The 25769-nt window shown below is 47.5% G+C and overlaps 3 protein-coding genes across 6 annotated transcripts; 2 read left to right on the forward strand and 1 right to left on the reverse strand.

Annotated features, from left to right (window-relative positions):
* The first annotated feature begins 1652 nt into the window (after positions 1 to 1652).
* On the forward strand, positions 1653 to 9752 carry GNB3 (G protein subunit beta 3). The gene is made up of 10 exons (XM_053450231.1): positions 1653 to 1795; positions 4875 to 4957; positions 6270 to 6308; positions 6411 to 6517; positions 7357 to 7420; positions 7871 to 8033; positions 8404 to 8470; positions 8825 to 9026; positions 9113 to 9329; positions 9575 to 9752. Exons 2-10 carry the CDS (start codon positions 4901 to 4903, stop codon positions 9679 to 9681), a joined length of 1023 nt encoding a protein of 340 aa, XP_053306206.1. The 5' UTR covers positions 1653 to 1795; positions 4875 to 4900; the 3' UTR covers positions 9682 to 9752.
* Positions 9753 to 11823: 2071 nt separating this feature from the next.
* CDCA3 (cell division cycle associated 3) lies at positions 11824 to 13949 on the reverse strand. Its single transcript, XM_053450240.1, has 6 exons — positions 13848 to 13949; positions 13317 to 13467; positions 12962 to 13091; positions 12476 to 12736; positions 12281 to 12399; positions 11824 to 12141 (listed from the first exon to the last, which is right to left on the reverse strand). Exons 2-6 carry the CDS (start codon positions 13434 to 13436, stop codon positions 12019 to 12021), a joined length of 753 nt encoding a protein of 250 aa, XP_053306215.1. The 5' UTR covers positions 13437 to 13467; positions 13848 to 13949; the 3' UTR covers positions 11824 to 12018.
* Positions 13950 to 16069: 2120 nt separating this feature from the next.
* Positions 16070 to 25279, forward strand: USP5 (ubiquitin specific peptidase 5). Of its 4 annotated transcripts, none has more exons than XM_053450219.1 (20): positions 16070 to 16229; positions 17574 to 17705; positions 17831 to 17897; positions 18139 to 18272; positions 18379 to 18524; positions 18887 to 19071; positions 19204 to 19298; positions 19664 to 19857; positions 19991 to 20062; positions 20197 to 20278; positions 20381 to 20506; positions 21118 to 21271; positions 21634 to 21808; positions 22145 to 22233; positions 22379 to 22570; positions 23504 to 23647; positions 23755 to 23894; positions 24443 to 24599; positions 24692 to 24776; positions 24898 to 25279. In XM_053450219.1, the coding sequence occupies exons 1-20, from the start codon at positions 16122 to 16124 to the stop codon at positions 24989 to 24991; spliced, it is 2571 nt and encodes an 856-aa protein (XP_053306194.1). In that variant the 5' UTR covers positions 16070 to 16121; the 3' UTR covers positions 24992 to 25279. The 4 variants fall into 4 exon arrangements, with proteins under 4 accessions (XP_053306194.1, XP_053306196.1, XP_053306195.1 ...); XM_053450221.1 differs by having other exon boundaries at positions 22379 to 22501; XM_053450220.1 differs by having other exon boundaries at positions 17574 to 17699.
* The last annotated feature ends 490 nt before the right edge of the window (positions 25280 to 25769 follow it).

Raw genomic sequence — 25769 nt, forward strand, 5'->3', positions numbered from 1 at the left:
GTAGAGCCAGGTTTCTGGAGGTGGCTCAGATGAGTCTAGGATGGCTTGGTGTAAAGCCAGGTTGTTCAGCAAAGGGTGGCACAGAGTCCAGTGAGCCGGTGAGGGGTGGCACAGAGTCCAGTGAGCCGGTGAGGGGTGGCACAGAGTCCAGTGAGCCGGTGATGGGTGGCACAGAGTCCAGTGAGCCGGTGAGGGGTGGCACAGAGCCGGATGGGCACCAGAGAGATGAAGCAGGGTGGGTACCGAGCCGCTGGAGGTAGGACAGGGCAGGGCTGGGGTTATAGGGTATTATCTGCTTTGCTCAGGATAACAGCAGGTTCAACAGATGCAGCTCAAGAGGATTTGCTAGAAGCTAAAATCAGAAAGCAGAAAACACAGAGACGCGGACCTGATCCACTAATCAGAACCCGGCGTTCCCATCACCCAGAACCGAACCGAGTACCCCAAACCCCACCGTTACCCCACGGTTACCCCGCAAATAATAACAAAATCACCCCAAAAAACTCAAAATGATTTAAAAACCCTCCTGCGATTAGAGCTAATATTCAGAGTATGTCTAAGAAATCATTTCCTAATTATCTGGGGATTCTAGAACCCAATCACACGTTATGGAACCTCTCCTTGCCCCCCCCAACGAATTCGGGGTTATAAGTGCCCCCCCGTTTAGAACACAATGCGTATTTATGGTACATTAGAATGTTGTGTCAGTGGCTAATGTACATTTCATATCAGCGTGTATTGTGTGTGCTGTTGTGTACTGTATGTTGTATTGTGTGTGTTGTATAGTGTGTGTTGTATTTCACCCTGCGCATGTGTAAGTGTATCCCGTGTGGTGTAATTTGTGTTGGCGTGATGTTATTTCTGGATATAAATCGTGTTTTCGATTATTAGTATATTTGTACGCACTCTCCGCATGTGTGTGTTTTGTGTATATTGTGTTTATATTGTGCTTTTTTATGTTTTTTTTAATGACTCTAGAAAACAATAACAGATGATTGATAGACGGCGTTCGCTTAATGACCCTTTATCTGTAAACCTAGACATCAGACTGTAAGCTCTTTGGGCCACTCCTCATCCTCTCTGACACACGCACTGATTTCTGGCCCCTTTTCCCATTTGCAAACTGCTTTGCATTTAAGCATTTAACTCCAAATCGGCTTTTAGCCTCATTCCTCCTCCTCTCCCCCCCCCTCCAACCCGTCTGTCTCTCCCCCTCCTGGAGATCACGCATCACATACCTCTCACCACACACAGGGCAGGAGGCTGAGACAGGTAGAAGCGCGGGGTAACAGGAGGAGGACGGCAGGGGCAGAGACTCCACAAAATAACAGGAATAGAGGCTGCGGGAGAGAGTAACGGAGATTGGGGGGAGAGTAACAGACGCTACAGGTGAGAGTAACCGATACTGGGGGGAGAGTAACAGATACTGGGGGGAGAGTAACAGACGCTACAGGTGAGAGTAACAGATACTGGGGGGGAGAGTAACAGACGCTACAGGGGAGAGTAACAGATACTGGGGGAGAGTAACAGATACTGGGGGGAGAGTAACAGATACTGGGGGGAGAGTAACAGATACTGGGGGGAGCATAACATACGCTACAAGTGAGAGTAACATATACTGGGGGAGAGTAACAGAGGCTACAGGTGAGAGTAACAGATACTGAGGAGAGAGTAACACAAAGTGCGAGGGAGAGTATCAGAAGAGAGTATCAGAAGTTGTAGGAGAAAGTACCGGGGAGTAGGAGAGACTAACAGAGGAGGAGCGGCAGCGAGTGCAGAGAGCTGGTACCGGCAGGTAAGACACCTGGGCCGGGGGGGTAATGTACGGGGGGCACGAACGCCTTAATACCGGGGGGGGCTATGAATTGGGGGAGCAGGCTGTGTATAATAATACTGAGGATGCTTTGTGAAGGTTATTAGGATGCTGATGAATGGCGGGTGCCGTGTGGGTTTGGAACACGCGTGTTGAGCGATGGTATTTGGGTTCCGCAGGAGTTTGCCCCGTATGTCCTGAACACGGGGAGCCGGCAGTGCAGGTCCCGATCATAACGTCATTATTACACGCCAGCCGTGGCACACGCCATCACGGTCAACGGCACCGTGACACGGAGCGCAGCTTCTCAGTATTACCTCATTCATCCCCAATTCCATGACGCTGTCTGTAATGCTTTTTGGGAATTGTTATGTGATGCGCTACTTCTCGTGGCCTGTTTACCCGTTGTACAGCGCTGCAGAATATGCTGGCGCTACAGACACCAAGTAACCATAACAATAATAATAATAATGTGTCGGCTTAATGATAAACATGCACATACATGGCACATACAATCACAGGGCCTATAGATGACATCCATGTAAACCAGCCCTTATAGAACTTTCCATGCAGCTGCCCCCACAAAAGACCCCGCTATCTACCCCACCAACCCGGAGACATCGAAACGGCCGCCCCCGCTAACCACACATACGTTAAATTTACATTACAAGAGCCGACCTGCTCGTACCCCCCGCACCCGTGTACTCAGATAACACGCCGGCGGCCGGCGGACTGATCCGTTACAATCTCTGCGTTTATTTCTCTTTCTTGGACGGAATTTTTCTTCTTTTTGATACATTTTTCCCTTTGAATTTTTTTTTTTTGAGGTACATAATTTTTTAAATTATAACAATTTTTATAATGTTTTATTATTATCATTATTATCATTATTATTATCATTATGATTATTTTTATTATTATTACTATTATTATTATATTTATTATTATTATTATTAAGTAGCGGGAAGTTATGCTTTACCTGAATGCATGCGCATTTCCCCGAGGGCACGTTAGCTGCGCATGTACAGCATTTATACACACACACTGATTGTTTATACCCTTCGTGTGTGTATATATCACCCGTATGTAAATATCACATTTGCATACGTTACCCGCGTGTGTGTAAATATATTATCCGTTTCTGAATAAATAGCTGAAAATCTAGTAAGTGTTTTTGGGGAGGACATTAACCCTTTGCGATCCAAATCCTTCTGTTTTTCCTCCCCTGATGCCCTTCTTTTCTAGGAGGTCAGAATGTTTGCTGGGTATGAGGGGATCGCAGGGTTCTACAGCCCTAAAAGCCCCGATAATGTGTATAGAAACAGCAGGAAACGGATTTATAAATTAAGATGTAAAGAAGATGCGCTATTAAGTTCACCCCCAGACATTCCCCTAACTGCCCCCCCTAATACAAAAAACCCCTGTACGTCCATTTGAAATGTTGTTTACTTTACAGTGTGGGTAGTAGATAAGTTAAACAGCCTCCCAGCAGAAGTGGTAGAGGCTAAACCAGTTGGTTCAGTATGGCTCCTGAATCTAAGACAAGACAAACGACTGATTAAGGTTTGAGTCTTTAGAGCGAGATAAACAGGGCAGACTGGACGGGGGCCGAATGGGGCCGATTTGCCTGCAGATTCTCTGTATCCGTTGATTTTTTTTGGTACTTTTTGTATGTAAATGACCTACACGTGTGCACGTTATCTGTACATGCGCTAGCCACGTGTGCGTTGCCGGTGTATGTATTACCTGCACATCTGGACCAAAGAAAAGAGCCAATCGCGGATTTAGCTGCGCGTTACACGTGATCCTGTCTTTATATGAGACCTATGTTGTAATTCAGGTAATATACACACGTATGCACAGAATTACACGTTAGAGATTATCCGGCAGGCTTGCAGATGTAATGCGGGTGCATTTCACACGGCAGGTTCTCCTGCTACTCTCCTGTACCTGCCAAGTGTCCCGCTAGAGGAGAGCCAGTCCCTCTTTTGGTGTATCACAGTGTTCCATAGCCTAATATAGCCTTAATGTGTATAGAAGCAGCAGGAAATGGGTTAATAAATAAAAATTGCCTTATTCAGTCGCATTAATAGCTATTAACCCCCCAAACACACGCACCAGATGGCCGGTGTTATTGGCCGGTAGGTCCGATCCCCCGATGGTGGTTAATTCCCCTCGCCATGTGTCTCCTGGGCTTAGTTGCCCCACTATTTTGGTGTCACCATGGGGAGTTTCTGCAACAAACCATCTCTAATACCAACCTTCTGACATCATTCGGTAAACCAATGACATCAGCACTGATCCCGCAGAGAATAAGAGCGCGTGTTTGGGCGTCATGGGACCCGTTGGCGTGAAGCATGGGTGTAATTATCTGTGTGCGCGTCGCGCATGGATACGTGATCTTTATATATGATGTTTAAATTATTTATATATTTAAATTTATCTACAATCACAAAAAAATAACAAAAAAGGCATATTAAAAAGTAACCAATCGAGTGTAGAGTAAAGGGGAAATGGCTCAGCTTTCTTTCTTTCCCCTTTTTCCTGACTTTGCTCTCTTTAGCTATTTTTTACCCTCTCATTTCACTGCCCCCCCACAAACCTACTCATTTCACTGCCCCCCCTTACTCATTTTATTAGCCCTCCTTTTCAAGGCATCGTCTCTCCCTTCTCATTTCACCGTCCCGTCCTACCAACCAACTCATTTCGCTATCCCTTACGAAAAATTACTGCAGTTTTTCTGAAGTAATACTGCAGTTTTTTGGACATGAAAAAACTGCAATACTGCACTTTTACTGCAGTATTACTGCACATTTACTGCACTTTTTTTTTATATTGCAAACCTACAGTTGTACTTCAATATACTACAGCTTTATTGCATTTGTACTTCCGTACAAAAATAACTGCAGTAATTTTTTCGTAAGGGTCTCATTTCCCTCTGCTTCACTCTCTCTCTATAATCCTCTTCTTCTCTCTCTTTGTCTCCATTTTCCTTTCTTTTATAAACGCTTCTCATTGTCTTTCTCCAATCGTTTTCTTTTTATCTTTTTTTTTTCTCCAGCTCCTTATTCATCTGGCACTTTCAAGATGGGAGAACTTGAGGAGTTACGTCAGGAGGCTGAAAACCTCAAGAAACAGATCACGGTAAAAAAAAACAATCAAAAAAAACTCCATACTTTACTCTCAAACCATTGGCCAGTAGAAGTGTCTGAATTACTGGCCCTGCCCTAGAGGAGCTAGAATCACTATCCCCGCCCCCAAAGAGCCATACATTTAAGGACCAGAGCTATTTTCTCCCTCTACTGGGAAGTGATATGCCGTGTTCTAGAGCAAGTTCCTCCGCCCGGTTATAGAGTCGCTTCCATGTTGCGTGTTCACCTGTAACAATATGGAGAATACGTAATGCAAACATTATTGTAGGTTCTAAACACACTGGCCATACATCCAGCCTGGCGGGGAGAGCATCGTGGGATACTAAGAGGCTTCTGTAAGAGGATTTAAAATCTCTCTGACATCGTAGTGATGTACTAAGCGCGGAAGGGCATGTCTGGCCACGAACCACGGCTGTTAATTCTCATCCAACATTTAAAGGGACAACATATAAACCTGATGTGGAAGATGGCGTGATTGTGCACACTTTTACTAAACGTTTATAAATGACACTGGAGAGGACTCACGCTTTTTCGATCACTTGTGCTGAGTGAGTTTTCATGTGTATTTATATGGGGGAGTTTGTGTGATAGATTGGAGAGATTTGACTCTTTTTCAATGTAAATGTCCTTTGGAGAACCATTCTGGCCCCACGTAAAGTATCTGCAGAGATCTCGGTGGCTTCTGCCCTCTAGTGGCTACATTGTGTGCAACATCGGCATGTGCAGGGCAGCAGCTCAAGGGAGCAAGACACTGTCACCGGCATCCCTCGCGGCCAAAAATCCCACTGATGTTATGTCAACTTCTCTCACACCTTGCCACTGGCGGAGTGACGCTGATCATTCTCACCCCCAGCCACTGGCGGAGTGACGCTGATCATTCTCACCCCCAACCACTGGCGGAGTGACGCTGATCACCCTCAAACTTCTCCACTGATGGTGATGCTGATCATTCTCTGACAGTGATACTGAACATTCTCATACCCTGCCACTGACTTTGACGCTGATCATTCTCATACCCTGCCACTGGCAGTGATGCTGATCATTCTCACACCCTGCCACTTACTTTGACGCTGATCATTCTCACACCCTGCCACTGACAGTGATGCTGATCATGCTCATGCACTGCCATTGAGTGTGACGCTGATCATTCTCACACCCTGCCACTGACTGTAACGCTGATGACACTGATCATTCTCATGCCCTGCGGTGACGTTGATCTTTCTCACTCTTATTTTGATCCTGTCAGAAGTGCTGCGCATGACCGCATTTGTTTCAAGTTGGATTCTCTCTCTGTGTATTTACAGGATGCCAGAAAACTATGTGCGGATACGACCCTGGAGGAGGTGTGTATGTGCATCGAGTCCGTCTGCGTCCACACACACAGTATACGTGGCTTCGTCTGTTATCAGAATGCACGCTCGAGATGTTTGTTTCTTTTTCCTCAGGTCACCGGCGGGATGGAAGTCGTCAGTCGTATACAGCTGCGCACAAGGCGAACGCTCCGGGGGCACTTGGCTAAAATTTACGCCATGCACTGGTCCACTGACTCCAGGTACGGCGGGTGTCCGGACGAGACGTAGACTCCCAGTGGGTTTACTTTAAACAGATTAAAAAAAAGATCTATAATTATTAACATGCAGTCCTGGCACTACCAGTTTACTAAGAGTTGTATTCAGTACAAAATAATAAATATAAATAATAACAATAATAATAATAATAATATTTACACTCAAACATACTATACTGTATACACGCTACCTTTTCAAAGTTTGGGGTCACTAAGAAATGTCCTTGTTTTTGAAAGAACAGGATATTTTGTCCATTAAAATAACACGAAAATCAGCGCAGACGGGGTTAATATTGTACGTTGGAAACGGCTGATTTTTAATGGGATCTCTTCATAGGCACACAGAGGCCCTTTATCACTCCCATCACTCCTGGGTTCCCATGGCCCTTTATCACTCCCATCACTCCTGTGTTCCAACGGCCCTTTATCACTCCCATCACTCCTGTACTCCAATGGCCCTTTATCACTCCCATCACTCCTGTGTTCCAACGGCCCTTTATCACTCCCATCACTCCTGTGTTCCAATGGCCCTTTATCACTCCCATCACTCCTGTGTTCCAATGGCCCTTTATCACTCCCATCACTCCTGTGTTCCAATGGCACGCTGTGTTCGCTGATCCAAGTTTAAGTATAAAAGGCTAATTGATGGTTAGAAAATCCTTTTTTAATTATGTTACAGCCAGAAATGTCCTCATTTTCCATGAAAGCAGCTGAGTGACCCCAAACCTTTGCACGGTGGTGTATATAACGCATATGTTTGTGAATATGTATAGTTTTGTTGGTTGCGGCTATAGTTGCTGACCTTCTCTTCCCAACTTACCCAGGCTCCTGGTCAGCGCCTCTCAGGACGGAAAGCTCATTGTATGGGACACGTATACTACAAACAAGGTGCTCACATCAGGGTTCTGATAACGGGATGCGTTCCAAGTACTCATCACTGGAGTAACACGCCTAGCGCCCTGGATTGCTCCCCGACGCGTATTACCTGATTTACAGGTTTATTTTTAGGGGGGTTAAACGTTCTTCTTGTTCGAGGCTCAGTGATCTGTTACTGACCCTCAGCCCATAATGTACTTTATACTTTCCACCCATAACTGAGCGTGATGTAAATGCAGTCATTGGGTGGATGACCATGTCACTTATAGGAATCTGTCCAACTCTCAGCCGGGGCAGTACGTGACTTCTTCACTCGTTGCGTTTGCCCCGTAAAAATGTTGTTAGCCCAAATCTTTAAAAGACGAATATATGAAGGCCGCTAAAACCCAAGCCGTCTCAAATTCGGTTTGCCCCTCCCCCACTGCGCTAACATCATTTCTCCATCGTTTGCTCCTCTGTTAGGTTCACGCCATCCCTCTGCGCTCCTCGTGGGTGATGACCTGCTCCTATGCTCCCTCCGGTAACTTTGTGGCGTGTGGAGGACTGGATAACATGTGCTCCATCTACAACCTGAAGACACGTGAAGGGAATGTGAGAGTGAGCAGAGAGCTCGCCGCCCACACAGGTCAGGCCCCGCCCACTGCGCAAAACCTGACCATGTAAGGCTGTGGGGGGTGTGGTCACATAACCATATGAATTAGGGTCAAACCAAAGCCGTTTACACGCGGTGACAGCAGAGTTGTGACCATATACAGTTAGAATGACTGATGATGTCATATGATTTGGAATTTTAAGGCCTACCCCTGCGTATCAGACTCTCCCGTTGTTTCCAGGCCTTACAGAAATCCTCTTAAGACCCACTTCTCAGGGACGGCACCAGCCGGAGATACCTTTAGAAGCGCTGTATGTTAGGCCTGGGATTGCCTCGCGCAGATCGGGGCAGTTGGGAGGCATGTAGATAATAATTGCTAATTGGTCTGTTTTGCCTTCCTCAGGTTATCTCTCCTGCTGCCGATTCCTGGATGACAATCAGATCGTGACCAGCTCGGGTGACACCACTTGGTGAGAGTAACAAGCATTGCCCAGCACTATTGTTTGATGGGGTCCTGGTACTGGAGAGCCCCCAGAAACGTGTAAACCTGTCCTGATATGCAGAGCCCTCAGCAGTGGCCCACTAGGCCGCGGGCAGCAGGTCCAGGACCTTTTGGGCAATCAGACTCCCGGTAGCTCCAATTGCTCAATGGGCCTGATTACTGGAGCATTAGGCTGACCAACAGGCGATGGAGACTCCGTCCTGCTCATCTCCCATTGGCTGCACGGGGTTCTGGTTTGGAACGCTGTCATGGAGATACAGACAGTTCCAGTTACACATATGAAAAAAAAGTCACACGTGTAACATGCGTGTTCTCTCCTTAGTGCTTTGTGGGACATCGAAACGGGCCAGCAGAAGATCGTGTTCACGGGTCACACCGGCGACTGCATGAGTCTGGCCGTGTCTCCCGACTTCAACCTTTTCGTTTCCGGGGCATGCGACGCCACCGCCAAACTGTGGGACGTCAGGGAGGGCGAGTGTAGACAGACGTTCACCGGACACGAGTCAGATATCAACGCCATTTGCGTGAGTACGAGGAAGCCGAGCATGTCCATGCATTTGACCCAAGTAGACCTTTTTTTTTAGCACTTGCCCATTCCACCCTTCTCCAGTTTTTCCCCAGCGGTCAGGCGGTGTGTACGGGTTCAGACGACGCCACGTGCCGGCTCTTTGATCTGCGTGCGGATCAGGAGCTCAGCGTCTACTCGCAGGACAGCATCATCTGTGGCATCACCTCTGTGGCATTTTCCCGTAGCGGTCGGCTTCTTCTGGCTGGTTACGACGACTTTAACTGCAACATCTGGGACTGTCTGAAGGCCGAGCGTGTGGGTGAGTTTGAGGGAGTCGTTGTCCGCCGTGGACATTGTGTGACCAGGTTTCCGTGTGGCTGGAGACCCGCTTAATGGATATTGCCCCAGAAGCTGTATTAAGACCATCGCTCCTCAGCTCCAAGGTCCATCTGGCAAACCCAACGTTCTCAGAGACGTTCTCCTCCTTAATAATAATGGCGGGGAACTTGGAGGCTTCTTGACTATGTTTAGAAAATGTTTAATGACCGAACTGTCTCCTCGCAGGTGTCCTCTCCGGCCACGATAACCGCGTGAGCTGCCTCGGGGTCACGTCGGACGGGATGGCCGTAGCCACAGGATCTTGGGACAGTTTCCTGAAAATCTGGAACTGAGTTTTTTGGCGAGGCAGACGTGGAACGCAGTGGAGGTCCCTGAGAATAGATGCATTATCCACCCCAGACCCTCTTTTATATCTCCCCCCCCCATCGTCTCATCGCATCGCTACAACGATAACCCTCTCGTTTGCCAGCTACCGTCGCAAAGTCTGCTGTCTCAGCTTCGTCCTCGTTCTTTTATCCACCCTAAAATCTGAACCCACTCGCCCCGAAACCCATCCCCCACTCGCCCCGAAACCCATCCCCCACTCGCCCCGAAACCCATCCCCACGTTCAGTTAAAAAAAAAAAGTTTTTAAACTGGCCCAGAAGCCCCACAGCTTCTCACCTCCCAGTGAAGGACCCGAAACCCGTTGCCAATCACAATGAATTAAAGTTGAGTTAACTCTTCTATTAACCCCAAATTGCCCCTTTCAGACTGAAGGCACATTAGGCTGGTCACCAGCATATAGACCCATTCGGCTCCCGTCTAGTCGCCCGTTTCTCCTGCTGTAAAGATTCAAACCTTAATCAGTCGTCGGTCTCGTCTTAGATTCAGGAGCCGTATGTCTATCCCATGCGTGTTTAAATCCCCTCGCTGTATTAGCCTCTACCACTTCTGCTTGGAGGCTGTTCCACTTATGCACTACCCTTTCAATAGTCAGCCCATGCACAGCTCGTTACGTAGCTAGACGACCAATTGCTTTCCCAACTCCTAAAATAAAGAAAGGGCATTGGCACTCCATAAAAACTTATTAACTCTTATCCTTCTGTAATAGATCATAACCCGGTGATCTATTAACCCCATCCTGCAGCCCACCCATTAAAGCTTTCCCCGCCACGCTTAACCTCATCACTGCCAGAAGATCTCTCCGGTTTTGCTGCACAAAACAAATGAATGAATCGCCGGCTGCCGTGTGTAAATCTGATTTATTTATTTTACTCTCCCCTTTTTTTTTCTGTCACTTTTTCGATAAGTGGTGTTTTATAGCGAGAGAATAAAATCTATTTTAGACCATGGCAGACGATCGAATGGTTAATGGGGTACGGCGGATGGAGGGGCCGTTTTACTCTCTTTATTACATCTTTACCGCCACACCACCAGCAGAAAAATACAAAAAAAACCTACACCTTGTGGCAGAAACACTTTGTGTCCAATGGAAAACATACAATCTGGATGGAGATCGGCCCCATTCGGCCCCCGTCTAGTCGCTCGTTTCTCCTGCTGTAAAGACTCAAACCTTAATCAGTCGTTGGTCTCGTCTTAGATTCAGGAGCCGTATGTCTATCCCATGCATGTTTAAAACCCTCACTGTATTACCCTTTACCACTTCTGCTGGGAGGCTGTTCCTGTATCAACAGCAGACCCAAGGGGGCCAAACGCGTACGATCTTCTGGCAAATTCTATGTAGTTATTTGTGACGATAAGTTACAAGCAAATCCGTTGAATGGAATTGATTGTATTCCAGCGGCAGACAGTCTGAGACGCCGGGGTAGAGATCATGAAATCCAATTCTCGCAGAGCCCGGTTACGGGAAGCACCTCCCTTCCCGACGGCTGGGAGTGCTGAGACAGCATCTACCCCCAGGGGAAACAAAAAGGAATATCTGAGCCAGTCTCACGGACTCAACTATACATGATACAGGGCCACCTTACCCTTCCTGAAGCACCTCACCGCTGTAACCCCTCAGTAACACGTAATGAAGCTCGAAGGGATATTAGAACGTTGTATGAATATGTGCGGGACCGAAATAAAGAGCTCCCCAGCACCCCGCTCATTAACAAGAAGAGGTCGCCCTCAGGCGGGAAGAGCGAGGATGTCATACTCAAAAGGAAGGGATTCTCTACAGTGAGGGCAGTAAAGGGACTGAATCCACCGCCAAGAGGGGGTTCTATCAGATACACCGGATGCCTCCAAAAAGGGTAACAGCAGAACATACAGCGGTATAAATAAATAATGGGATAAACTGATATTTCTTGATCCGAGGAGAAATCCGATCACCTTTTAGAGTCAAGAAGGACTATATGGCCATATATTGTTCGGCCCACCATTACGTCATTGTACCCAGCCTTAGCGAGTCCTTACAACACAGAAAATATACAGGACTTAATAAATTAGCAGTGAATATAGAATAAAAAAAAAACAAAAAAAAAAAAACACTTTTTGTAAAATCTCATTTATTAATTGACCAAAATACATTGAAATTCACAGACGAGAAGAAATATTTACACGTGTAGTGCAAGGAGATACACAGCAGCACTATAGCAAAGGGGAAGGTCTGGAATCCACCCCTACAGTAAAGAATCCTATTTACATACATGTTCCAGGCAGTTGTCACGGGAACCCCGGAGCGGCTCAGCTCTGAGTTTGCCGGTAGAGGGCATTCTCTTTGTTGTGCGTCGTCTCCCAGCTGCTGTGCGGAATTTTGGCAGAGCGTAGAGAGGGCGACTGGTCGTTCTGCACGGAGAGCTTCTTAACCTGGGATCGAGAGAGGGGGCAATAGTGAGCAGCGACCCCCGAACGTCACCTAGTGGCCATGGCTTTCTACCCCACCCATCAACATTTCCACTACCTCTTCCATAGCCACAAAACCAGCAAGCCCACCGGTCCCACTCACCTGTCTGAAGGCCGTGGCCGTACTGGGAGAGTTATCCTCCTGGAGGATTTTGAAGGGCGATCTCCCGGGTGCCGAAGAATGTAGAGCCTTCCGGGGGCGCTGCCGAGAATGCTTCGCGCCTGGGATGGAGACAGGGAGGTTAGAGAGATCTCAGAAGGTTCTACAACCCAACGAGATGACAAGCCCAGATCTTACCTGTGGACCGCGGAGACTTGCCCCTGGGCTTTTGGGGTTGCCCAGCCGGCTGTGCAGGCTCTGGTGCCACCGGAGGTTGGACAACTGGAGTTTCTTCCGAGGAACTCTTCTTGGCTTCCTCCAGGTCGGCCGGCGGGGTGGTCTGTGGCTCCTCTGGAACAGAGGGTCCAGGATTCAGGGCGCTCGAGGGGCTTTCCTCAACCACAGAATCCTCGGAGATAAACACGTCGCTCAGCTGCTTGGCCAGGAGGTTCAGGGCAACTGAATGGAGAGGGAGCGTGGGGTATAAATTAAATACTGCCAGAGAGAAACCCCTTTGGGGGGGTGGGGGCGATATAAGGGCACCTATGTAACCCTACATAATGTATGCCCAGTTACCCCCCCTTCCAGTTATCTTTCCTCTTTTGTTAAGTTGTTGATTATTCCGGGTATATTGGGTTCATCGCTTGGTTAATTTATAACACACAAGTCCCCCCCAGCACTGACCGTGTAAGGAGGGCCTCAGGGGAGTGCGGACAATTCCATGGGTGGGCGATCGGGGGTCAGTAATTTCTGGGGTATCCTGGAGATCTTCCTCGATGGAAGACAGTACGGCGCGCTGCGGCGAATCCCCAACCTATAGAAATAAAAACAGTTTGAGGAACCTCGCAAGGGCATCCGAAATAAATCAGAACGACGGGCGAGCCGGCTGCGGGACGGGCGAGCTGGCTGCCGGACGGGCAAACGCAGACCGTAGGGGCAATTCTTACACAACGTGGAGGTGCAGAACACGCTCATGCCACCTACAGCTTGTTCGGCCCAAACATACACCGCAGGAACTCCAGGCCCAATCAGCACTCACCGCAATAGGCGTCCTGGGGATCCCGGCGGTGGGGGAACGGGGGTCAGTGACATGTGCCAAATGCTGGTTGCGCAGGGGGCGGGACGGGGTAACTTGTTCTCTGGACTCAGATGACCCCATTATTATTATCTGCTGCAGGTCAGACAGGATCCTACAAGAAAGATCATACACAGTGTTACCTAAACAGAGCTCAAACCCCACCGCTCCCAACCCAAGACCCCCGCTCAAAGATCAGCCATTATTAGCCACGACACATATATAGCCCCTATGCATATGGCTGAGAAGCTCATGTAAAGCACAGCCCTGCAATGTGTGGGATGTATAACTGAGTAACGGATCACCTTATACATCACACATACTGCAGGGATGAACTGCTCAGCAACATTCAATGCATATGTAACCGGGTGGAGGGCTGACTCAGCCACCCTATAGCTAACTCACACTCTCATCACTCAAGCCCTCAGCCTCCTGTATATAAATAACCCAATATATATCTATACTGCCCCTCATCACATCACGCTAACTCCCTACCTTTCAGCACCGGCGTCGCCCAGATCGAACTGTCTCGATGAAAATCTATCACTGATCAGCCACTCGCCCCTAAGCTACATTCAAACTCCGCGCCACGGCCAATCACACGCCTCGGTATCATCTACTGGCTGGAATAAAGCCAACCCTTCCTCAACCGACCAATAGGAGAGCTCGTAACAGACTCCTCTCAGTGAGCACAGCCAGCAACCTAACGCGGTGTTCATTGGCTGGACATTTGATCGGTTATTTTTTGAGAAGGAGGCGTTGCTCTCACCAAGTCACCGGACACGCCTCTCTAGGTTATTGGACGATGTGTGGGCGTGGACTCTCCATGTAATACATAGTAACTTAGTGAGGTGCGCCGCCATATTATTGGAGGAAGGAACTGTATGTTGCTGTGGGTGGGGAGTAGAAAGGTTAAAGGGCAATTGCTATAAATACAGTGTAGGGATATCACATGGTGCAAAGGGGATTAAGCTGCTAAATAGCGCTGGCTGTGGCTATATTTACTTACTATATGCACCATGTAATATAAATGTATCTATGTTTTTATATATATAATATATATTTAATAAATAAAGCAATATGGCAGATCAAAGACACATCAGTATGATCTACATCTAGCAAAGAGGCCAGCACAGTGACTACTCGATGTACATCGCTGCGGAATATGATGGCACTATATAAATCTATAAATAACAATGAGGGCATCGGCCCGCAAAAAGTCTCAACGATGCGTATAGAAACAGCAGGGAATGAGGTCATGTAATGAATAAATAAGGTCTTCTCCTCATTAAAATGCCTTAATGCCTCAAACTCACGTAAACATAATCCCACCCCCGTCCACACCTCTGACTCCCACCCTGCAAAACAAAAGGGTCTCTCTCTGAGCGATTCACGTGTTCACCGAAGGTATGCATGTGGCGTGTAGATCGTCTCGGGCAGGAAAATGTATACGTGTCGGCCACTACAAAAAGTAACCCACGGCATGTTATATATATTCAAAGGATTTGGAAATCTGAAGAAATTCAAGGCTTGTATGTCTTCATGATGTCTTATCTGGACAAAATACAGCCATTAACAAAAAATTGTATTTATATATATATATATATATATATCTTATTAATAATGTACAGCACGGCAAATTGTCTGAAACTAACACTGGGTCAACGACAAAACTGTCCTGGCGCTGAAAGGGTTTGAGAAACCTTCGATTTGTGTTTTTTTCCCTTCAAATATGGAAGCCCCACCAACCTTCCCAAAAAAGTGCAATTCTACGCACAATATGGTAAAATATGGAGTGATCGGCAGATCACCTAGCGTTCCACCTGTTGCTATGGTAACTGCGCTTCATTTATGTCTGTGCACCTAAATTCCTTTTTTTATAGATAAACCTCCAACAGGCACGGATTGGCCATCTGGTAGCCGGCCGGGCCACATTCTTACTGTTACTGCTGCTCCAGTGGCAGATCGGGTCCTGCAGTGTGTGGCCCCCGGCACGATTTGTGTGAGAATGAAAATGAAATGTGCGGCCATCACACCTGGGAAGTCTCCAGGTCTCCGCTTTGCACCGTCACCCCTATCGACACCATCCCTGGGAACTTAACAAAACGTTTGAAATATTAACCCTTTAATAACCCACTGTGACGATTCTAGGTAGCATCTTCTACTCTCTGTGTTACCCAAATGACTCTAATTCCAGACCTAATGGAAAACTTGACTTGTCATTATTTAAAGATACACCTGCATTCAAGCAGGGATATCAACCATAACATACTGGTAGCAAAAGCACCAATTGGGAGTCTTATATATGATCACACTAGCGTGGAATAGCAAGGAGTCGTCTCTGGACTGTGTGCCATTGAGAATCTGCCCCTTCACCCTGAGATTGGGGCAAAAACCCAGGATGTGGTTATTACTTTCTCAGGTAAAAAGGCCTTGGTTTTGTTTAATAATAATAATTTGATTTAATAATATCAGATCATGTTTAATGATTCATTGAGAGAACATACAAAAGTCAAACACACCCTTTCCCTTATTAAAGATGGCCGCCGTGAAATCAAAACATGTCAACATGGTTTGCCGCAGCACGGATGCTTTTGCGCATGCGTATTTTCATCAACGCGCCGCAGTCACCAGCGCCAACTTGCTTCCACGAGCTTCCGCGCATGCTCCCTGTATCCTGGCGTTCGGTCCAGTCACCACCGAGACTGAGGATCAGCGGACAGACAGTCACCGGAAGCGGAATCCTGAAACTATCCAGGCGCTGGAGTCATGGCGGACTGGAAAGATGCTCTGCTGTCTGTACTGCCGACTATCCGCGTCCCGAGGGCTGGAGACCGAGTCCATAAGGATGAGTGCGCCTTCTCCTTCCATACACCGGTATGCCACTGGTGGAGTGGGGTGCTTCTGGTCGTATATCCGCCTATAGATCTTCACTTATATATTCTTACTGTCTCATCTGTAATCTCTAATTGAGCACACTTACCCCTTATAGCCGATCACGTCATCAGTAACGCCCATTATAGCCATCTATAGATGCTGACAACCGCTGTGGTATTCACCTGACAGTATATATAGACACTGTTAGCCACACCCCTATATAGGGTAAACGGATTTCACTGGTGACAGTTGTGGGCTGTGTATACTGCAGGCCTGGATTCAATTCATTGCAGCCCTTATAGACATTTGGCCATTTACCCTAAACTCTCCATAGGTGCTGACAGCGAGTCCTCCCATACCTGCCTGTAGATACTGCTGTCCCTTTAGCACGCGCCGCCTCAAGCCTCCCAATCTAGTCTACTACTGTAAGCAAGCTGAGGAGGTGTGAAGTTATATATATATTTGTGTATATATAGTATATAGCGCTCACAGGTCTTTTATTGTAAAAAAACTAAACTTTTTATTGATAGATTAATGTATTCAATCAACATCCTAATCTAATGGAAGGGAATTGCACTAAAAAAATGCATAACAGAATAGCTAAAAAAAAAAAAAACTACTTAATTTCTTACCGAAACCAAGTAAAAGTGTATAAAGCACTCACATGGATATAAAGGCAAACAAGCTGCCATAAGCAATAGTTCGCTTTCCTGTCCCTCTCATGTTCGCCTATATATCCCTCCAAGTGCTTTATACGCTTTTACTTGTTTTTGGTGATAAAAAATGTGGTGTTTTTTTATTTTTTTTACTGTTTAGCGATTACCATTATGCATTTATTTCAGTGCGGCTCCCTTCCATTAGATCTGTCTGTATTTTAACCTGTTGGGTGCAGGAGGGAGTTTAATGCACTTGTTTTGCTTTATTATTTAAACATATTCTTTGCATTTTGGTGCCACGTGGTCTGTATTATTTAGTCAACATCCTAGTGAGACCATTTGTCAAGATCTATGTGTGTCTGTCTGTCTGTCTATATGTTCCCTGAGATCGCAAAAAGGTGGGCACGAATAGTACAGTTTCCTGCTGTAACAGATAATCACGCAAAATCTCACTAAATTCCACCAGCCAGCATAAAAAGGACCGGCCCTATTTGGCCCCCGTCTAGCCGCCTGTTTCTCCTGCTGTAAAGACTCAAAGTCTCGTCTTAGATTCAGGAGCCGTATGCCGATCCCGTGCATGTTTAAATCCCCTCGCTGTATGATGTCACACAAACACATGCGCGTCTATCGTGAATTGAAGGTGTGCGGTGTGGAAGATGATTGACGTTTTGTCCCTTTTGTTCCGCAGGAGTCGGAATGCGGTCTGTACGTTTGTATGAACTCCTTTCTGGGCTTTGGACGACCCTACGTGGAACGTTACTATAACAAAACCGGCCAGAGAGCCTTTCTCCACCTCAAGAGGACCCCCAAACCGGTACAAGTTGGGTGTCAGTCTAGTGAAGACCGCTGTGTGTGTAACCGCGGTGCTTGTGTACTGATGGCTTTTTGTAGCAGAGGTAGCTTTATAACCAGATCAACAATTATGTCAAAATTTTGTGTTTCCAGAAATCCGATGACTCCAGCTCAGGCACCGGCGATCCTCCTCGCAAGAAGCCCACGCGTCTTGCTATCGGTAAACCCTAACCCTTCGCCCTCCGCTTTGTTGCAATAATTCTTAGGGGGGTTTCCTCTGTTTAATAAGATGCTGCTGTGTGTTAGGTGACTCTGGGTATGAGCCAAGGGGGTCTAAATAGGTCAGTAATATCCCACCCATCACACCTGTTCCTGTCTTCACGCATTGGCCCTCTTTCTGTACTGTCTCTCTAAGTTGATAACCTTCTAAACCCCCCCGTTTGTTTTATTGCCCCCTGTAGGGGTGGAGGGAGGCTTTGACATGACTGACGAGCAGTGTGAATATGAAGAGGAAGTGAAGCTGGTCATTCTTCCCGAGTTCTTGGAGGTTCATAGAGATGAGCTGTCGGGACTTCCGGACATGGTCAGAGACCGGGTGAGTGCTTTTCGCTGTGGGGGGGTTGGTTGGGTTAGAGGGCGTTTCACAAGGGGCTCTGAGAAAGAGAGGACTGCTGACTAATTGCTCTGTCCCGCTCTGTCAGGTGTCCTCGGCTATCGATGCCATCTTGTCTGCTGACTCGGCGTCCCGCAAGCAGGAGGTCCAGGCGTGGGATGGGGAGGTGAGGCAGGTCTCCAAACACGCGTTCAACCTGCCCCAGCTCGAAGGAGTTCCCCGCATTCCTCCGTGGTAAGTGCCCCTGGCCCTTGTGACTACCTTTTCTTCGTGCTTGGCTTCCCGTGTGGAAGGCTGTAAACCCGGTCTTGGCAAAAGGATCATTAAGTTCAATTAAAATATTTACTAAGATGATGGCGTGCGGAAAATATAGAACCGACAGAAATGTATCATCTGAAAAAGAACACAAAATGTTGCGGTATTTTCTGTGTTGCTTTTTTTTATTGGGGAAGTTATATCCAAAATATATTCTAGGTTTGTGCCTGTTTGGTGCGTTCATTGATATGAAAGATGTTTTTATTTCCTGGTGGGCTGCGCATGCACGCTCGGTGGTCCTTGTTAATTCTGTGATGTTTATTCTCTCTCTTTCTCTCCAGCGGGTGGAAGTGCAGCGTGTGTGACCTTCGTGAAAACCTCTGGCTTAATTTGACCGATGGCTCCATTTTATGCGGGAGAAGATACTTCGATGGTAGTGGAGGGAATAACCATGCGGTGCATCATTACCGCGAGACTGGCTACCCGCTGGCTGTCAAACTCGGCACAATAACCCCTGACGGGGCAGGTTAGTCCTCTAATATGTGTCTATCCTGACGCTGTTTGTTCACTAAGTGTGTGAAACCCCCTTTCTCTCCCCAATCTCCTATACTGTATTTCCTGAATCCTCTCATTTAACCAAGTTCCCCTCTTGCTGCAGATGTCTACTCCTATGATGAGGATGATATGGTGCTGGACCCCAACCTAGCAGAGCATCTGTCTCACTTCGGAATTGACATGATGAAGATGCAGAAGGTGTGTGTGTGGCAGTTTGTGGCAACATACATACGATAAGTGTATTAATAAGTGTTTTAACGGCTAAGGCAAGATGAAAGAACAAAAAAAGATTTACATTTTTCACAGCATGACAGACTAGATGTGCTGAATGGTTCTTATCGGCCGTCGGATTCCATATTGGTTCCGTTTACTCTATTTAAGCGGAATCTTTCTTTTCTGGTGTATACGTTATTATTATTATTATTATTATTATTATTATTATTATTATTAGAGTTGCGAGGGCTTTCTGTGATTGGGTGTGTGTTATATGTAACTGCTTATTATAGTTCAGAGTTAAAGGGCTAGCCCAGTAAACGCTGTGCCTCCCTTTTGCCTTCCATTAGACGGACAAAACGATGACCGAGCTGGAAATTGATATGAATCAGCGGATCGGGGAGTGGGATCTGATCCAGGAGTCGGGGGTACAGCTCCAGCCGCTGTACGGGCCAGGCTACACCGGGATACGTAATCTGGGAAACAGCTGCTACCTCAACTCGACCATGCAAGTCATCTTCAACATCCCCGCCTTCCAGCGCAAGTAAGTGCCCCGGGCGGCCCTGTCGGGGGCTTTATGTTAACGGAGAAAGAATAAGGAAAGGGGATGGGAAGCTCCGGCTCGAGGAGGATTCCGACTGGTTCCTTAGGGGTTTTTTTTGTGTTTTTGCCTACAGGTACGTGGACCGGATGGAGCAAATCTTCCAGAAAGCCCCCGGTGACCCTACGCAGGATTTTAACACCCAGGTGTAAGTGATGATTGGTGACGTACATAGGGCTGGGTAGTTGCATGCGCGCGGGGGGGGGCAGTACAGAATCGCGCATGTATGGGAGGAGTGCCGGCATCGTGCTGATAGTCCCTGTCCGTGTTTGATTCCCGCAGAGCTAAGCTGGGACACGGCTTGTCATCTGGCGAACACTCAAAGCCAGCAGCTGAGAAAGAAACCGACACTGCCGATCAGAAGGTGAGTGATGTTTGTATGAGTGTGCAGTAACTGCGCTTCCCGGGTCTGTCTGCCTGGAAAGAAAGTGCGATGTGATAGGGGTGGATCTGTTCTTTGTTTCAGGGCATGCAGGATGGGATTGCTCCGCGCATGTTCAAAGCCCTGGTGGGAAAGGGACACGCAGAGTTTTCCACCAACCGTCAGCAGGATGCCCAGGAATTCTTCCTGCACTTCATAAACATGGTGGAGGTAAGTGCTACGGGGGGCAGCGGTATCTATCTCTAAAGAACATTATCTTTTTTTTATTTTTCTGAGAAAAAACTTGGATATAGAAATACTTTTGAAAGCCGCTTCGGTATTTATCCGCATTACATTATTCAGATTATGCTATATTAGGCACATCAGGGACCAAGACGTACTGATATGGCACCCATTCTCTATCTTATGCGATATTAAAATATGTCCTGATGTGTAACTCAACTCATTCATTTAGTTTCCTTTAATGCACCCAAATGGTATAAATCTGTAAAATGGCATAGAAAGTTATGAGCGACATGGTTCCATATGTTTGCCCCTGGTTGCATATGTTGGCCCCTGGTTGCAAATGTTGGCCCCTGGTTACAACTGTAATCGCTCTTTTACAAGCCAATGATGGCTTCTTGAGCCCTGACACCCATGTAAGAAAGCAGAGATCTGGTAAAGAACCTCTGTATTCGCAGTAATCGGTATGCAATCTCGAAAGGGGGCTTTTGTTTTTAAGATGCATTCTAATTCACTTTAGACAGGCTGTAGACCAGACCTGGGCATACAGTGTTGTTTTTTGGGGGGGTTGCACAATGCTCACCTCCATCTTTGTTTAGAGGAACTGCCGAAGTTCGTCCAACCCCAACGAGGTTTTTCGTTTCCTGGTGGAGGAGAAGATCAAGTGTCTGGTGTCTCAGAAGGTCAAGTACACTCAGAGGGTCGAGTACATCCTCCAGCTCCCTGTGCCGATGGAAGCGGCCCTTAACAAAGGTGGGCTTTAGGGAACGATGGCGTGGCTTGTTGCGTTGGCATCGAGCGAATTCTACGTATGATGTAGTATAATTTTAACCGATCCCGTGACGGCTGCTTGTAAACTAACCAGGACTGACACAAGATCAACCATCCTATAAGATTACATTGGGGATGGTTTGTATTCTAGTATCTGTTTGTAGTCCAAGTTGTCTATGATGGTCCGGGTTCTCTTTGGATGATGGAGCAAAGAAATCCTTGGAGAGATTGTATGATTTGAATGAAAAATCCAGCGTCGCCGCGAGAAACGAAGGAACTTTGTGGATTCCCGTGCTGAGTGCGTACGTTGTGATCCTCATTGAGATGTCTCTTGTGTCACACAGAGGAGCTGAGTATATACGAGCAGAGCAGACTCCAGGCCGAGCAGGAACACAGACCCCCGCCGGAGCTGGTCCGAGCACGGATCCCTTTCTCGGCCTGCCTGGATGCGTTTGCTGCCCCCGAACAACTGGACGAGTTCTGGAGCTCGGCCCTGCAGGCCAAATCCACTGCGTTAAAGTAAGAGACCCGGCCAAAAACCCCAACCGGCTCCAATGCGTAACGTGTTGGACTTCGACGCCGTTCTGTTACAGTTACAGACATTTATCTGACTATTTATCTCTTATACTATCCCGAGATATAAGCGCTTACTAATATTATATGATAACAAAATAACAGCTGTAACTACGGGGAGATTCTGCCCGCAGATTCTACGTCGGCTCAGTGTCCTGGGGATGCGTTTTGGGTGAAGCTGATTAGGACGGTGTGATTCTTAGTGTCCGACTGTCTCTCTCACACCCTTCTCTCTTGCCTCCTCCATCTCACCCGAAACTGATTTCTTCTCTCCCTCCATAGGACGTCCAGCTTTGCCTCATTTCCTGACTATTTGGTCATCCAGATTAAGAAATTCACTTTTGGCCTTGACTGGGTGCCCAAAAAACTAGGTGAGAGCGTTATATGTGTGATGGGGGTGAATACTAAATGGAATAATACAGAGGGGGTTATCTGGGTGATGTTTTTAGGGCAGGGGTAAAAGGTCCCACATAAAATAGAAATAAACCTTAATCTGCACTTTTCTTTGATATCTAGATGTTTCCATTGATGTCCCCGAGGAGTTGGACCTGTCCCAGTTCCGGGGCGGGGGGCTGCAGGCAGACGAAGAAGAGCTTCAAGACGTTGCCCCTCCGTTGGTCACCCCAGATGAGCCCAAAGGTACCCTTGGTTTCTATGGCAACGACGATGACGACTCCTACTGCTCCCCTAACTTCTCCTCTCCGACATGTTAGTGTTTCTGCCTCTTGTCGGACCCCTCGCGTGTGCCGTGAGCGCGTGTGTAAAGCCACTGGCGTGTGTGTGTGTCGAATGTGATTGTAAATACTATTAGTGTGTAAGAACACTAGCGTGTGTCACGAGAGTGCCAAGCTGGTACTTGTGCAAATGTGGATGGAAACAATGCGTCCCTTCGTGGTCTCATCCGTGTGACGCCTGCGGGGTGAGCGATTGGGACCCTGGGCGTTCTCCGTGGGGTGAGATAACGTGTCGGCCGGCTGAGTGTCCCCTGTAGGTACCACGGCCAGGTTTTATTTTCTTGGTGGATGGCGCCCTCTTGTGGCTTCGCCTGTTGAAAGCCCCTCTTCTGTCCTTTGATAAAAGCGGGGGCCGCCAGCGGACGCCTCACTTGCAGTGACAGAGCTGCATTAAATGCCCGTTTACTTTACTAAAAAGTGGCATTAATTGTTGCATCCTATCTACACTTTATCAGGAATTAATACCTTCTTAAAGCTGATGTTCCACTTACTCTGCCGAATTTAACGCTTTCAAGGCATCATTCTTACTGTTTCTGCCCCAACCCTTTAAAAGTTTTGTCTTTAATAATAAAAATAATAATTTGACAGATCTGCTCGTTTGTATTTACGTAAAATACCAGAGGGCTCGATGTTTGGTCTTAGCGGGTCGGGGAGCCATTATATACCGTGTGTTAAGCTGTATTTGGCGCAGTTGGGTCCATATCATGAATGTAAGCGTGTTTGTGTGTGCGGCGTGTATCGCGTTGTGAATCTTCACGCTCGCTGTCGATATGCGGGGTGGGGGGGTCTGCCCGTGGGCTCCCTTTCCGTGTCCTGTCACTCTATCCAAACCCCCGCAGGATTCCCTTTCCCTTCTTCGCTTCTCCCCCCCACTTTATGTATCACTAACTTATTCTTAACTCTCCAGCTCCTGTGCTTGACGAGTCCGTGGTAACTCAGCTGGTGGAGATGGGCTTCCCGGCGGAGGCGTGCCGTAAGGCTGTGTATTACACAGGCAATAGCGGAGCGGAGGCTGCTATGACGTGGGTGATGTCACATATGGATGACCCAGGTAATACATGAGGTCATCTTTCACCTTGGCCAGTGACCCGGGGCCTAGTCTTCTGCAGTTTATCTGAAGCTTCTCGTTGATCATGCCTTCTTTCCCCACTTCTTCAGATTTTGCCCACCCTCTAGTGGTATCTGGCGTGAGTGCCCCAGTCAGTGTAGGAGGAGACCCCCCACCAGAGGAGCACGTGGCGACGATAATATCCATGGGTTTCTCGCATGAGCAGGCTGTGAGAGCTCTCCGAGCCACCGTGAGTATATCAGTGGGGTCTCGTCATTCCCTGCCCCGGCACTAGGACCCTGCAGATCTCACATTTTTGGTTGAAACGCGTCTCAAATCGAATTTGGACCAAGAATTTAATCAAAAAAAAAAAAAAAAAAATCCCTTAAATATTAGAAAAAAATAAGGCAATATTTAAGATGTTTCCATGTATTTTAATAAAAAAAAATAGCTGGTATAAATGGAAAAACAATATATCTGGTATATTGTATTGTAATAAATTAATCACAATCGTTGATTGACTGTTTTTTTTAAATATTAGGCTATTTAATGGACGAGGGGCCGTCATTATTGCGTAGTTATTGCATACTGAATCTGTTTGTTTATATCGCTACACACGCACATACAGTCACACATACGCACACCTGCCTACCGCTCACAGCGCCCTCGCGGTCTGCCACTCCCGGCTTTCCCTCACTGGCGCTGGGACGTTATATCGTATCGTGGCCCTCAGGCCTGACAGAGGGGGCCATGCTCCAAATCTCCCGCCTTTTGACTTTCTCCTCTGTCACCCTGCAGAACAATAGCCTGGAACGCGCCGTGGACTGGATCTTCTCGCACATCGATGATCTAGATGCCGAGGCCGCCATGGATTTGTCGGAGGGCCGCTCTGCCGCCGAGTCCGTGTCGGAGAGTTTACCGGCCGCGGGTCCTCGTGTGAGGGACGGCACTGGCAGTGAGTATCGGGGAGGCGGGGGGGGGTTGTTAGTAGACCGGGGGCTATTCTTGTGGGGTGAATAGACCTCATTGCCTCTTCTTCTCCCGCAGGATACGAGCTGTTTGCATTCATTAGCCACATGGGCACGTCCACTATGTGCGGCCATTACGTGTGTCACATAAAGAAAGAAGGAAGGTGAGAGATCCTTTACGTGTCTCGTCGCTCTCTTGCTTTTTATTCTTACCCCTCAGTCGCCGGAACTGCCTGCCGGACGCCCCCCCCCCCCACTTACTCCTTGTTCTTCTGTCTTCTGCAGGTGGGTCATATACAACGACCAGAAAGTTTGCGCGTCGGAAAAGCCACCCAAAGACTTGGGGTATATTTACTTCTACCAGCGTGTGCAGAGCTAATCGCCCCCTGTCCGTACATGCCTACAGGCAGGTTGTTACCCTAAAAGCCCCTCTTAGTACGGGGGTCTGTGTTCATACACGCTGTGGAATCTGCCTCCCTTTGACCCCTGTGCAGGGAGTGGGGTGTCACGAAACGCGGCGCTAGGGTTGGGACCTCCTCTCAAGGGCAGCAAAAGGACCTGGAGTCTGGCTGGACGGGTCAGAACCGAGTCCGGACGCTGGCATCGGCTAATTTGTGTATTTTATCCCAGACTCATCGGTGTGAATAAAGGTTTTTTTTCCTCCCCATCCTTCAGTCGCTGCATTTTATGTACATGTAATATGTATGTATGTACCGGGGACACGGCGTAGTCTGGTATGTGGTAGAATCTGATAGCTGCTTAGGTCAGGTCACATATATAGATATATATAAATATATTTGTTCAATGATGTCATAGATGTAAGAGATGTAGATTAAGCTTTAACCCTTTAGAGTCGGAGGCAAAGATGGCACGTGGCAAGGAAGGGGGGGGATATATACACGATCACCTTGCTAATAATAAATGTCTTGCCTGTGTCGAACCAGATGAAAGGCGATTAAATTGTCGTGATTTGTACCGCGGACGGGCTTGTCGGTTAAAGCCGATGTACAGCGGCTGCCACGCGGTCCGTGATCTCATCGTATATAGCAACAGGAATGGCTGAAACCACGGAAGGGGGCCGGGTCCCAAGCAGCGAGGTGAGACTCGTTTATTATACAGCGATCAGCCGTAACATTATGACCTCCTGTGTATTATCG

The sequence above is a fragment of the Spea bombifrons genome, chromosome 11 (assembly GCF_027358695.1).
Source record: "Spea bombifrons isolate aSpeBom1 chromosome 11, aSpeBom1.2.pri, whole genome shotgun sequence".
NCBI classification, from domain to species: domain Eukaryota; kingdom Metazoa; phylum Chordata; class Amphibia; order Anura; family Pelobatidae; genus Spea; species Spea bombifrons.